Here is a 12,797-nt window from a genome sequence, read left to right on the forward strand (position 1 = left end):
AGATAATAAAGTTGTTATTAACAAGTCAGGAGGTTAAAGCTGTGTTATATATTATAACCGCGCTTTCAATATTTATATCTTATCCTTGTAGACCAAACACGAAGAGACGGCATGTCATGTTGAGGGATGGGCCATTTGGTACATGGCGTATGATTAAAAAAAGAAAGATAAACAAAACATGAATCAAATTAATTGGGGGCAAAGATACCAGTGCTATGATTTGATACCGTATCTATGATAAAATAAGTTACACTGACGGAATCCTCAAACGACGACTTTTTTTATACAGGCACGTACTACATTCTGCCCTCTACAAACGGGCTATTATAAACTAATAAAGTGACCCTTGGTTATTCTGCGGACCTCCGTTTGAACTGCGGTTCTGTGTTTGTTCAGTAAAATTACATTTCACAGCATGATAATTTCTACTTTTCAAACGAACTTACAGCTGCATTACGATTTATAACAGAAAGGAAGAGGCTTCACAAGAAATTGTTCTTTCAGTCTTTCAGTCCAACAATGCTATCAGGATGTATCTCTCTAAAATTGATTTCAATCCAAAAATAAAATTAATAATTCAAGTTTAAAATAGAAAAATTATCGTCTTAAATCTATATTTTGTCATACTGAATGCTCATAATACCAAAACAGAAACCGATAGTTAGAAATTCGAGTGTTTTTAAGAAAAAAAATGAAACAAGCTGATAGATCTATAGATACGTTTCAGCAGTGAATAAGTACTGGTATATATAGTGATAATCACGAGTGACACACGAAAAAACATATTTTATGACATTTTATTACATGCCGCATGTCCTGTCATATTAATAAGATATTGTTCACTCCTAACAGGATACTTAAAGCGAAATAATACCTGTGTAAACAACAGTGACTCGACACACGTGCAAATATACAGTATCAAGTGCAGAACACGGAAATGGTAATTTGGTTTGAAATTTGTAGTTAGGCTGAAAATAGAGGGAACGGGCTCGTTTTGTTATAAATATGGTCGGTTTGAAAATATTTCATTTACAAGTGCCATTTACGTGCGTAAAAATTGCGGTGCACCGACACTGATCAGTATTATCATCCTTATCAGTGTAAGAAGTGAGGGGCCATAATATATCTGAACCTAAACCCAGTCGCAATGGATGTAAAACTGTGTGCATTAATTTGTATTTGGATAAATTGTTATTTAGTATGCGCGGCGGATTATACCTATTCCGCAAATGGCGAAAGTAAGTACATTTTTCCATGCTTGGCCGGATCATTACAAAAAAAAAAAATGAAAGAAAGAAAGAAACTGGGGTTTCAGGCTGTTGTGCCTACGAAATTTCGCAATATTTCATGAATATCCCTTACGCTTGAATAAAGCAGTTTCATTGAAGCCTTTTTTTCCAAGTCCTATTTTATGTTTACGCTATTTATGTTGACAATATATTATATGTTGTAATTAATTACGTGGCGCAAAGTATAAATGTAAAATGCGACGTAGGTCATTTCTGAAATATCTCTAGATGTCAGAATAAAATGAACTTGACCGCGGACCTGCTGTAAGTGCAACACCAAAATCATATTATCTATAGAATTTATTCATATTACAATAAGATTAATTCAACATTCTTTTATTAGTATTTAGATAACTGTATCATTTATTGAATCACCCTTCTATAATATTTCCAGCATGACTTGAATCGTTATCGGCGTTATCATTATATTTTTGAAGTCCATAGTTGTTTCGCATACGGACACCATCCCCTTTATGCCTCCAGTATCATTTTAGTTTTCTAAAAATTATAGCATCAGCATTTTTAGGAAAGATTATTTTTGCCATTGAATCATTATTAAATTAATGTCATGCATATGTTCGTTGCGTACCGTATTTTGTTGTCGAAAAGCCATGAGGCATATAGTGTTTGACCTGTCCGGCCGTCAGTCCGTCACAGTTTCTCAATGATTCAGTGATTTTTACAGTTTTTACAGCCATCCGATTCAAATGGATCTTCGTGGTATACATCATTAGCATGAGGTGGTCATACGAACATTGTCAGGACTTTCATGTCCGATTGTTTTAATGAGTAATGCCCTTTTCTGGACTTTGAATCATTATAACTTCACTCGAACGTTGTGAACTCAACATCCTCTAAATTTTCAATCAAATTCAAATGATACTACTTGGTATACGTCATCATCATGACGTGGATGTTTGCACTTTATTGCGACTTTCCTTTCGATTCGAAGCGGGTGTACTCAACTTCTCACACAGTTTCTGTCCGATGGTGTACATAATCAGCATGGAGCGGATATGCACAAAGTGTTAGCTTTTTATGTCCTGTATTCTGCCGTGAGTTATGGCCCTTTTGGACTTACTAGTACTACAAAAATATTTGTACATTGTGCACTCTTCTCCTCCTATATTATCCATCCAATTCAAATAAAAAATATTTGCACATCTTCTACATTACTGGACATACGCGTATATTTTCGGGACATTCATGTACGCTTTCATTTCTTGAATTTTGTCCAATTTTGGACTTTATACATATTACATGTACGTTTCGAGGGTTGAACGCAATACTGTAGTAACTCCTATAAAATAAAGAAGGACTTACGACAGTATTGCGTTCAACACTCGGTTTATGCCTTGTGTACTTAACTTCTCAAACATTTATACACCTCATCAACATGAAATGACACGAGAATGTTTTCATGATTTTCATTTCATTTGTCTTAATGATATAATCTTCAGAAACATGTTTAGGTAACATGTGTCATACAATGCTGAATGCATTCATTTTAATTCATGCTCGTATGATATGATCATTTATCAAATAGAAAATGAATAAATTGCCCTTCATTTATATAATTAACAACAGCGTAAATAATCACGCTTCAAGATTTATATTAATAGAATATAATAAATATATAAATAAATATAAATAATAAAATATAAATTAAGTAAGAAAATTCTCTCTAATTTATAGTGTCAGTCAGTCTAAAGAAAGAAATGTAAAAAAAACGAAGTTTTTTCCCACAGCAGTGTTATGTTCCCATAGCGAGGTTATTTTCCCCAAAAAATGTGAACTTAATTAACAGTTTTTTTTTTCTGATATTTGAATAAGATCCTGTCTTAAATTATTTCAGTTAAATTGTTGTTTATATAAAGACAGGAGGTGTCCCTTAGTATTGTTTGACTGGAGGTAGGAAGTGTCTCTAAATGCTGTTTATCTGCCGGTAGGACGTTTCTCTAAGTGTTGTTTATCTGGAGGCAGGATGTTTCTCTTAGTGTTGCTTATCTGGAGGCAGCATGTTTCTCTTTGTGTTGTTTATCTGGAGACAGGGTGTTTCTCTTCGTGTTGTTTATCTAGAGACAGGAGGTTTCTCTAAGCATGTAAGTGTTATTTATCTGGATACAGGAGGTTTCTCTAAGTGCTGTTGATGTGGATGCAGAAGGTTTCTCTAAGTGTTGTTTATCTTGAGGCAGGATGTTTCTCTTATTGTTGTTTATCTGGATGCAGGAGGTTTCTCAAAGTGTTGTCTATCTGGATATAAAAGGTTTCTCTAATTGTTGCTGATCTGGATACAGGAGGTTTCTCTAAGTACTGTTGGTCTGGAGGTAGGAGATTTCTTTTAAGTGTTGTCTGTCTGGATATAGAAGGTTTCTCGAATTGTTGTTCATCCGGGTACAGGAGGTTTCTCTAAGTGCTGTTGATCTGGAGGTAGGAGATTTCTTTAAGTGTTGTCTATCTGGATATAGAAGGTTTCTCTTAGTGTTGCTTATCCAAGTGGATGCAGGGGATTTCTCTAAGTGATGTTTATCTGGATGCAGAAGGTTTCTCTAAGTGTTGTTTATCTGCAGGTAGAAGGTTTCTCTAAGTGTTGTAAATCTGGATACAGGAGGTTTCTTTTAGTTTTGCTTACCCCAGTGGATGCAGGAGGTTTCTCTAAATGATGTTGATCTGGATGGTTTCTTTAAGTGTTGTTTATCTGGATGCAGGATGTTTCTCTAATTATTGTTGACAGGGATGCAGGAGGTTTCTCTGAGTGCTGTTTATCTGGAGGTAGGAGGTTTCTCTAAATGTTGTAAATCTGGATATAGAAGGTTTCTCTTATTTTTTGTTCATCTGGAGACAGAAGGTTTTCTAAGTGCTATTGGTCTGGAGGTAGGGATTTTCTCTAAGTGTTGTTTATATGGATGCAGGAGGTTTCTCAAGTGTTGTTTATCTGGAGGTAGAAGGTTACTTTAAGTGTTGTAAATCTGGATACAGGAGGTTTCTCTTAGTGTTGCTTATCCCAGTGGATCGAGGAGATTTCTCTCAGTGATGTTTATCTGGATCAGGAGGTTTCTCTAAGTGTTGTTTATCCGGATGTAGAAGGTCGCTTTAAGTGTTGTAAATCTGGATACAGGAGGTGTCTCTTAGTGTTTGTTATCCCAGAGGATGCAGGAGGTTTCTCTAAGTGATGTTTATCTGGATGCAGGAGGTTTCTCTAAGTTTTGTTTTTCTGAAGGCAGGGGGCTTCTTTAAGTGTTGTTTTTCTGGAGATAGGAGGTTTCTCAAAGTGTTGAAAATCTTGACGCAAAGGTTCCCTTAGTGTTGTTTATCTGGAGGCAGGAGGTTGCTCTAAGTGTTGTTTTTCTGGAGACAGTAGGCGTCTTTAAATGTTGTTATCTGGTTGCGGGATGCTTCTCTTATTCTTGTTTATCTGGATGGAGGAGGTTTGTCAGACTTGTCTAAGTGTTATTTTTCTAGAGGTAGGAGGTTTCTTTAAGTGTTGTTTTTCTAGAGGCATGAGGCTTCCTTAAGTGTTGTTTATCTTGAGGCAGGATGTTTCTCAAATTGTGGTTTGCCTTGATGCAGGAGGTTTATCTAAATTTGTTTTTCTGGAGGCAGGAGGCTTCTTTAAGTGTTGTTTATCTGGAGGCAGGAGGTTACTCTAAGTGTTGTTTTTCTGGATATAGGAGGCTTCTTTAAATATTGTTATTTGGATGTTTATCTAATTGTTGTTTACCTGGATGCAGGCGGTTTCTCTAAGTGTTGTTTTTCTAGAGGTAGGAGGCTTCTTTAAGTGTTGTTGTTGTTTTGCAGGCAGGATGTTTCTTTAACTGTTGTTTATCTTGAGGCAAAATGTTTCTCTAATTGTTGTTTACCTTGATGCAGGAGGCATCTCTAAGTGCTGTTTTCTGGAGGCAGGAGGCTTCTTTAAGTGTTGTTTATCTGGATGCAGGATGTTTCCCTAAATGCTGTTTATCCAGAGGCAGGATATTTCTCTAAGTGTTGATTTTCTGGAGACAGGGTGTTCCGATACTGTTAAGTTAAAACATCATTTGCTTCGACATTGTGTAAATAGATCCAGGAGCCGGTGTAATAGTGTCTCTTTGAACACACACTTATCTGCAGACGTCGTTTTAAGTCAATATAGTCATAACATTATGCATTCATGCTAAAATCCAACCTCTCTGATTTTGATGACTGCTGAAATACAACTCATGGCTGTGAAAACACACACACCACACAGACATACAGAATACCTTTAAAGCCGTATAATTTATTAAGAAGTACATGTATTGATTTCAGCTCCGGGCCATTGGAACAAACTGGCGACTAGTGAACTTAAGAAGGCAAAACAGATAAAGCCAAATATTGCAGTAGCTAAGAATGTGATTGTTTTTCTTGGAGATGGTATGGGAGTATCAACTGTGACTGCAGCGAGAATTTTGAAGGGTCAACTCAAAAATAAAACAGGGGAGGAAGAAATACTGAGCTTCGAAAAATTTCCACATGTTGGATTGTCAAAGGTATACTTTGATATTGTACATAATGATGTTTGGCAAGTACATGATAACGCATTTCAATCTAATCCGAATAAGTTAAAACTGATATTTCATGACCGTTCATAAATTTTGTTAAATAACCCGAGTCGACGATATTTTATTGGCATATGGCTCATTAGGATGTTTTTACTAGAGATGGCAACGAATAGCAATTTTGGTATTCGAATATTCGGTCAGCCTTCCGGACGAATATTCGAATATTCGGTCATAAAATGATCAACAAATCAACCCAAAATCTTACGAATTTATCGTACCCTTAGCAGCGATCTGCATAATTCTACTTTCGTTTACACCGGAAGTAATTTAGACATTGACGAATTAAGACTGACTTATCGTTCTCATCGCTTGTTCATCTTTTTGAATATAAAATATTTGTTATTTGCCCCCATTTACATATAATCTATATAGGTTTTACTTATTTTTACATGTTTTTACGGGGGTGTGGCCCTCCCGTAAGTAAGGTTCTCTCCACACATATTACACGTAGCCGACTTCTTATCGGATGACCGCGTGAAATACTTTAAAAAGACAGGCGGCATTGCTTCCATTGACAGTAGATTCACCTAATAGCATGAACAATATTTTCGATTAAACGGTGTGTAAAATTAAGACTGTGGGGGTGGGGGAGTCTTATAAAAGATATATTTTGTTTAACTTTACCCTTTGTCTGAATATTGAGTACATTCTACTATTTTTTTCCATACGAAATGCATTTATTATCAAGAGGAATCCGTTTTACATAAAAATAAAATTCGTCACATTTGACTTGTTTACAACACTTTTCGGCATTTTTCTTTACTGAAATACATCTTGAATCGACTTTGATTGAAATCAGAGTCATTATAGTTCAAGTGCTTTCTGATGATTTTTAATTATATGCGGTTCGCACCTACCAAAACAAGGCGATTTGTAACGGATTAACGTCAATTGGGGACTAATAAAATTTCTAAAGGTAAGCAATTAGCGGTACTTACTACAGGTTACGATGTCATCACCATAGCGATGTACAATATCGGCACGCTAATATACAAAGTGACACGTCTGACAGCGGCGGAAGCCATTTTCGCGCGTATTTACTATGAAAGCGAATTTTGGTAAATTAGATAAACGAACATATTGGTTTTTGCATTTGGTTTTTTTTTTAGTTCTTGTGATTTTATATATTTTTCCGAATATTCGAATAGTGAAACAGTATTCGAATATTCATGTCATGAACGAATATTCGAATATTCGTTGCCATCCCTAGTTTTTACTCAAGATTAACGGTTGCCTAGCAACTCGTAATGAAGTCTCTATTACCGATACTATTAATGTCAAGGTGAGGTCTTTTATTATCTTTGACAGCCTTCTGGGTAAATAGATATTAGATTTATGTATGAGGTATAACAGCATGGATCGAACCAGGCGCAAACAGATTATACGACCGACATCCCAACTCTATAAAAGCCTCGCAGCTTTGCTAGTGCAATTAATGCCTGAATGAATGTATGAGGGGTTTGTTAGCTTTGCTGTCCAGATTCGAATATTTATTGGTTTCTTGATATGTTGACACTTATTGTGAAGATAAAGATACTCCGGCATGTGAAGCAAATATTAATAAAGTACGCCAGACAGTAATATTCCATGACAATTTCATATTTTAAGTTGAAGCTCATATGAGAAGTGACTTATACTTATCACAGTTGCACCCAAGTATTTTGGCACAGGAATAATCTTTTATCAAAATTTATACACACCACTCGCCGATGACGCATTCATTCTAAACTGATGCCCCCTCCCCTATTAATTTTTTTTCTGGATCCTGGCCAGCTTTGGGACAGGATCCTGGTTCTGAAACTATACACCACTTAGCCTTTTCCTGGTATGAACACTGATGAAATAATAACGTTAAAAATTCATACCAGTAAAGTGTAGTTTATATTTGAGCGGCTCCATGAGAAAACCAACATAGTGTGTTTGCGACAGCATGGATTCAGACCAGTCTGTGCATCCGCGCAGTCTGGTCAGGATCAATGCTGTTCGCTTTCAAATCCTGTTGAGAAACCTCCAGGGAACAGCATGAAGCACAGTCTGGTCTGGATCCATGCTGGTCGCAAACCCACTATGTTGGTTTTCTCATGGCACGGTTCATTTATGGCTATGTTGGAGTCCCTGTCTAACCACTGTTCATTTCCTTAGTTGTTCAATATCCTAATGTAGCAAAATACATGCACCGCACGGCTAACTATATTCAAGATCAAGGTAACACCTAGGTCAGATAGGTTTTTCTCCGTGATGCTCCATATCTTCAAAATTCAATTAACTATAATTTCAGTTGTTGCTTAAAGACAACACAGGGTGCGCTCACTTCCCCTGTATTTAAAATTCGTCTGAATCGGGTTCATCGATAGCTTTTAAGTTTCAATTTGTTTTAGACATATAATCAAGATGCGCAGACTGCCGACTCTGCTGGAACAGCCACTGCTTATTTCAGCGGCGTCAAGACGAACTTAGGGCTTATAGGATGTGACGCCCGGGCAAGAAGAGGGGAATGCGCTTCCATGGTGTCCGGCTCAGAGTTAAAAAGCATTCTACATTGGTCCTTGGATGCAGGTAATTAGCATATTCTGTTACTATTACAAGCATGTGAGCATTAACAAAGTACTTATATCCGATTAATATTCAAAATCATACCGCTTCGGTTGTTGTCCGGGTAACAGAGAAACGTGTGTGTAAATCTGTGAACATTTACATTAATATTCATGAAATACCAATCAGTTACATTCATTGTTTGAAACAATGTAATGCGGATAACGTTCTATCTACACCGATTAACATAATTTTACCCTGGGTCTCGACTGAATACATTTAGAGTCTGGAACATTGACATATACTTAAGAATGTTAAATACTCAATTTGCCTTGACCCATATTTTAGTAAATTAACATTTACAAAATCTGTAGATCAAGAAAGCATACTAAGTTCGTGCAAACCCTCTTTAGGCCTATGCAAAACTAGCACTGACAGAGCATTGACAACGCAAAACAAAAGAAGAAATTCAGCAGAATGACACAGCGTGCATAAAGCATGTCGAGTTGTAATTAAGAAAACATTTTAAAACCATTTCACTCTTTGAATCGCTGTCAGGCAACATGGCATTTGTACTAAACGTGGTGTTTAGTTTCAGTTTACAATGGATTCATACAACACTCTTTAATGCTTAACTGCAATACTGAAATCTTTTTTTTTCACAGGTAAATCTGTAGGTCTAGTAACAACAACACGGGTTACGCATGCCACACCCGCGGCCCTGTACGCACACACACCTGAACGGAACTGGGAAAGCGATGCCGATTTTGACGATGGTGCTGGACACAATTGTAAAGATATCGCTTCACAGCTGATTGACGATAATATCGATATCCAGGTCAGTCGCGGGTAAACTCATCATTAGATGTGTGCTCCATAGCAATAAAAAGAATCCCAATGGTTGATTAAGTTTTACCTATTTTTATTGATGGATATAAGAATCTCTTTTTTAAGTATACAATGCATGTTTTGTATCTGTGCAGAGCTGATTTAATGTAAAACCAGATAAACAGTTAACCTCAAAACATATAAGTTAAACATAATAATTCAGAAATGTTTCAATATCGTTACTTAGTACATGCAAATAAATGTAAATCGGGGAACAAAATGTTCGAATACATACAAATGCCAAAGGTATATGCGTAATATTACCTTGATATTTTGCGATTCTTGGTTCTGAGGGCGTCTTATTTTGAAGTCCGTAACTCAGTTCATTTTTAATATTTTTTCTATGAAATTTAAAATTTACAGAACTTCTACTTTTATAACAACCCATATATTCTGATATTTGGATGTACTTAAATATGAGGTAACCAATAAAAAATATGTATATTTTTAAGATACTGTTGCTCGGCGTTAAGTCCGGCAAAATGAACTATTTGGACAATTCCAAGCCAAACTAAGCGTGTAGTGGGTATTTACAAAATGGAATTTAAACTATATAAACTATATAAAGTAGTCTCGACTTACTGTCTGTTATTGTTTTCTTGTATTGATAGCGAATATATATATTTTTTTGCTAGACTGCAAAAAGAGAATAAATTTGTCGTCGTCGTTTGTTTTTGTATGAACATAAAGTCTGAAATGTTATCTACAATGAGAACTTTTTGCTTAATTTGATATATTCCAGAAATATATTTGTCTTCTTTTTGTATAGACTGTATAGTAGTAAATAAATTTGCTATATGTTCTATATAAAATAATTAAAAATTGACAGTCTTCTGAGCGCTGTTACACATAGCCAGGCCCATTTTAAAAATAATTGCTAGCCTGATGTTTTTAATGACCTATAAACCACCAAAAGACCAAGAAAAGTAGGGGTCATGTGTCTTCTAAGAGAGATTTTTTGTCGTACAATTCAGAGCTATGGAATATCTTCCAAACTGACAGCTAAAATGTGGGTATGAACACATAAGAAATACGGTTTGTTTGCATTACTAGAAATACAAAAAATATCCTTGAAAATGCTACCTAAATGTCAAGTATAGGTCCACAATGAAATAAAAACAGGAAGTGGCTTACATAAAATCCGAAAATGCCACATTAACTGGGAGAAAATTGAGGATTTTTTTCTTTCCGCCATTATCCGACTAGCCCGGAAGTGCTGCTTGATTACTTATTTAGTACTATTTGACCTATAGATATTCTTAGTATAAAAATATTTACATAACTATAAGTCATATATATATTTTTTTTATATATGCCTGTCTCATTTTTAGTATGTTATGTAACGAGATTTGTTTGGTCACGTGTAACCTTTACCCAGCTAAATTTCTAAAATGGACTGGCCAATCATTCAATTTGGACAGTACCATTTATTATTCGAAGGGGTGTTCACTGAATGTTAACTGACTGAATAGCGAACAATGCAGACTAAGATCAGCCTGCACGGATCTGGGTCTGCACTGATCGTAAAGGCAGAATCACTTGCCCTTCAGCAGACTAAATGTTAATTCAATCGTCTGGCAAGTTTCTTCTATAAAACTTGAAAAGCTTTTAACTGAAACAAATCGCAAGTTTTGAGTCGTATTGACTATGAAGAAAACCCTGATTTACCATGAAGTTAACCCTGAATTAATGTTTTCGTTATCGTTCTCTATTTATATTCTATTTGTTTGTTGTAGTTGTTCAGAAGGTTCACAGTTAAAATTAAGATGTATTATTTGTACTCTGTACTGATCTTTATCTTCATGTGCTACCTTCCGTAAATAAAGTTATTATCACTATTATTATTATTATTTATATTACTACTACTGCTACTACTACTACTACTACTACTGTTATTATAGTATGAAAAGCTTGTATGAAATTATCCACTGCGTTAATTGACACGCTCTAAAATTAGACGTAAAATAGGGAGATTTTTGTTGTTCTTTTAATAATGTTTATACTTCATCTAACGAATGTTTATTAGTAACGTATCAAAGTATAAATAGTTTGGGAGAACGTGTCAGTTACTAATGTAAACATTTATTGTTTAATATAAATAAACCAATTACTCAGTATTTCATTTTCTGAGACATTTTTGTAGGAACAATAAATGTGTTCATCTTAATCATTAATGATAAACGTATTTATATTTATCTGCCAAAGTGCTATATTTTCCTAAATGATTTATAATATTGTTGTTTCTTTTTTGTTATATTTTAGAGGCTGCTATCAATTTTAGCAGTGCGGTATGTTGATAAATCTGAACACATTCCCCTTCTAAATGTTAAAATTAAATACTGCTGTCTTTTAGCGTACAGTATAGTGTTTAGTAAGAGATATTTATCTTCGTTGTTTACTGATTGCGTTAGAAATGCCGTCATCTATACCTTATCAAGGTCATAAATGTGTCTTATTAAAGATAAAACATCGCACTATCTATATAAAGTTATTTAAAAACCAGCTGGTTGCACATAAATTTTGTCTAGCTTGCACCTTTTAATAGTGACGCTAGCTAGACCGCCTGTATCATTTGGGTCGAAAATCGGCTTTGCATACGTGCATATTTCAAAATATACGAGTTCGTTCATGCGTAAACATATACGTCCACTTGTATATTTTTTATAAGTGCACGCGTAAGTATGTAAGCGAACTTTTATATGGACGTGCGCGTGTATATATACGTGCACTTGTTATTACGCGTGCATAAATAAATATACACGTGCACGTCCATATATACGTGCACCTACATATTTACGCGTGCACGTATACGTAGACGTATAATATTTACTCTTGCACGCATATGTTTAAATATGTGCACGTATACTTTAAAATGTGTGCGCACACAAAGCAGACTTTCGACCCAAATGGTGTGTGAAGCGTCAGGCACTATGAATTAGGAGATATCATATTCGGTCCTCTGGTGGGGCAAATATTCTCCTTGCGATTTGACAGGTGACAGTGTGTTCCCCGCCAATATCCTGTAACATACGGGTAACTTGTGAAGAACACGATTGCACAAAGCTTTCCGCAGTTAAGGTAGCTGACAGCCGTGACGTTGAAAAAAGAACAAAATAAATTAATATCATTTAACACTTTGACATGTTAAAGCCAAGCATAAAGTATTCTTTGACGAGAGTTGTTCCTTTTTGCCACCTGTCAAAATTTGGGCAAAGGATTTACCTTAATTTGTTTAACGGTAATATGCTGACATCATTTAACGATGAGAAAATGTACTTGTCCTGTATTTAATTGCACATTGCGTTGCAATTAAAAAAAACCTCAATCTCATGTCTTGTGTCCTTGTATCTTAAAATATGTTTGTTTAAATACACTTATCTAGAACATGTTATTTTGCGGTAGATGTCATTCAAGGTCTTTCAGTACACCAACAATATTCATCTACGTCAATAAGTACTATTTCTTTTTAATGTATTTCAGAACAAAAAATCATTAAAGAAAACTACTT

General features: G+C 35.3%; 1 protein-coding gene across 2 annotated transcripts in view; it reads left to right on the forward strand.

Moving 5' to 3' along the window:
* The first annotated feature begins 836 nt into the window (after window positions 1–836).
* The window catches only part of LOC123526419 (alkaline phosphatase-like), a 29,277-nt gene continuing 17,316 nt past the window's right edge, over window positions 837–12,797 (forward strand). Inside the window, exons 1-4 of one of the 2 annotated variants that reach the window (XM_053522966.1) lie at window positions 837–940; window positions 5,577–5,797; window positions 8,248–8,425; window positions 9,067–9,239. In XM_053522966.1, the coding sequence (XP_053378941.1) occupies window positions 5,684–5,797; window positions 8,248–8,425; window positions 9,067–9,239 (465 nt within the window). In that variant the 5' untranslated portion in view covers window positions 837–940; window positions 5,577–5,683. Of the gene's footprint in view, window positions 941–1,069; window positions 1,239–5,576; window positions 5,798–8,247; window positions 8,426–9,066; window positions 9,240–12,797 lie in introns of those variants that run through there. The other variant, XM_053522964.1, reaches the window with a different exon arrangement.

Source organism: Mercenaria mercenaria, chromosome 14 (assembly GCF_021730395.1).
Source record: "Mercenaria mercenaria strain notata chromosome 14, MADL_Memer_1, whole genome shotgun sequence".
NCBI lineage: Eukaryota > Metazoa > Mollusca > Bivalvia > Venerida > Veneridae > Mercenaria > Mercenaria mercenaria.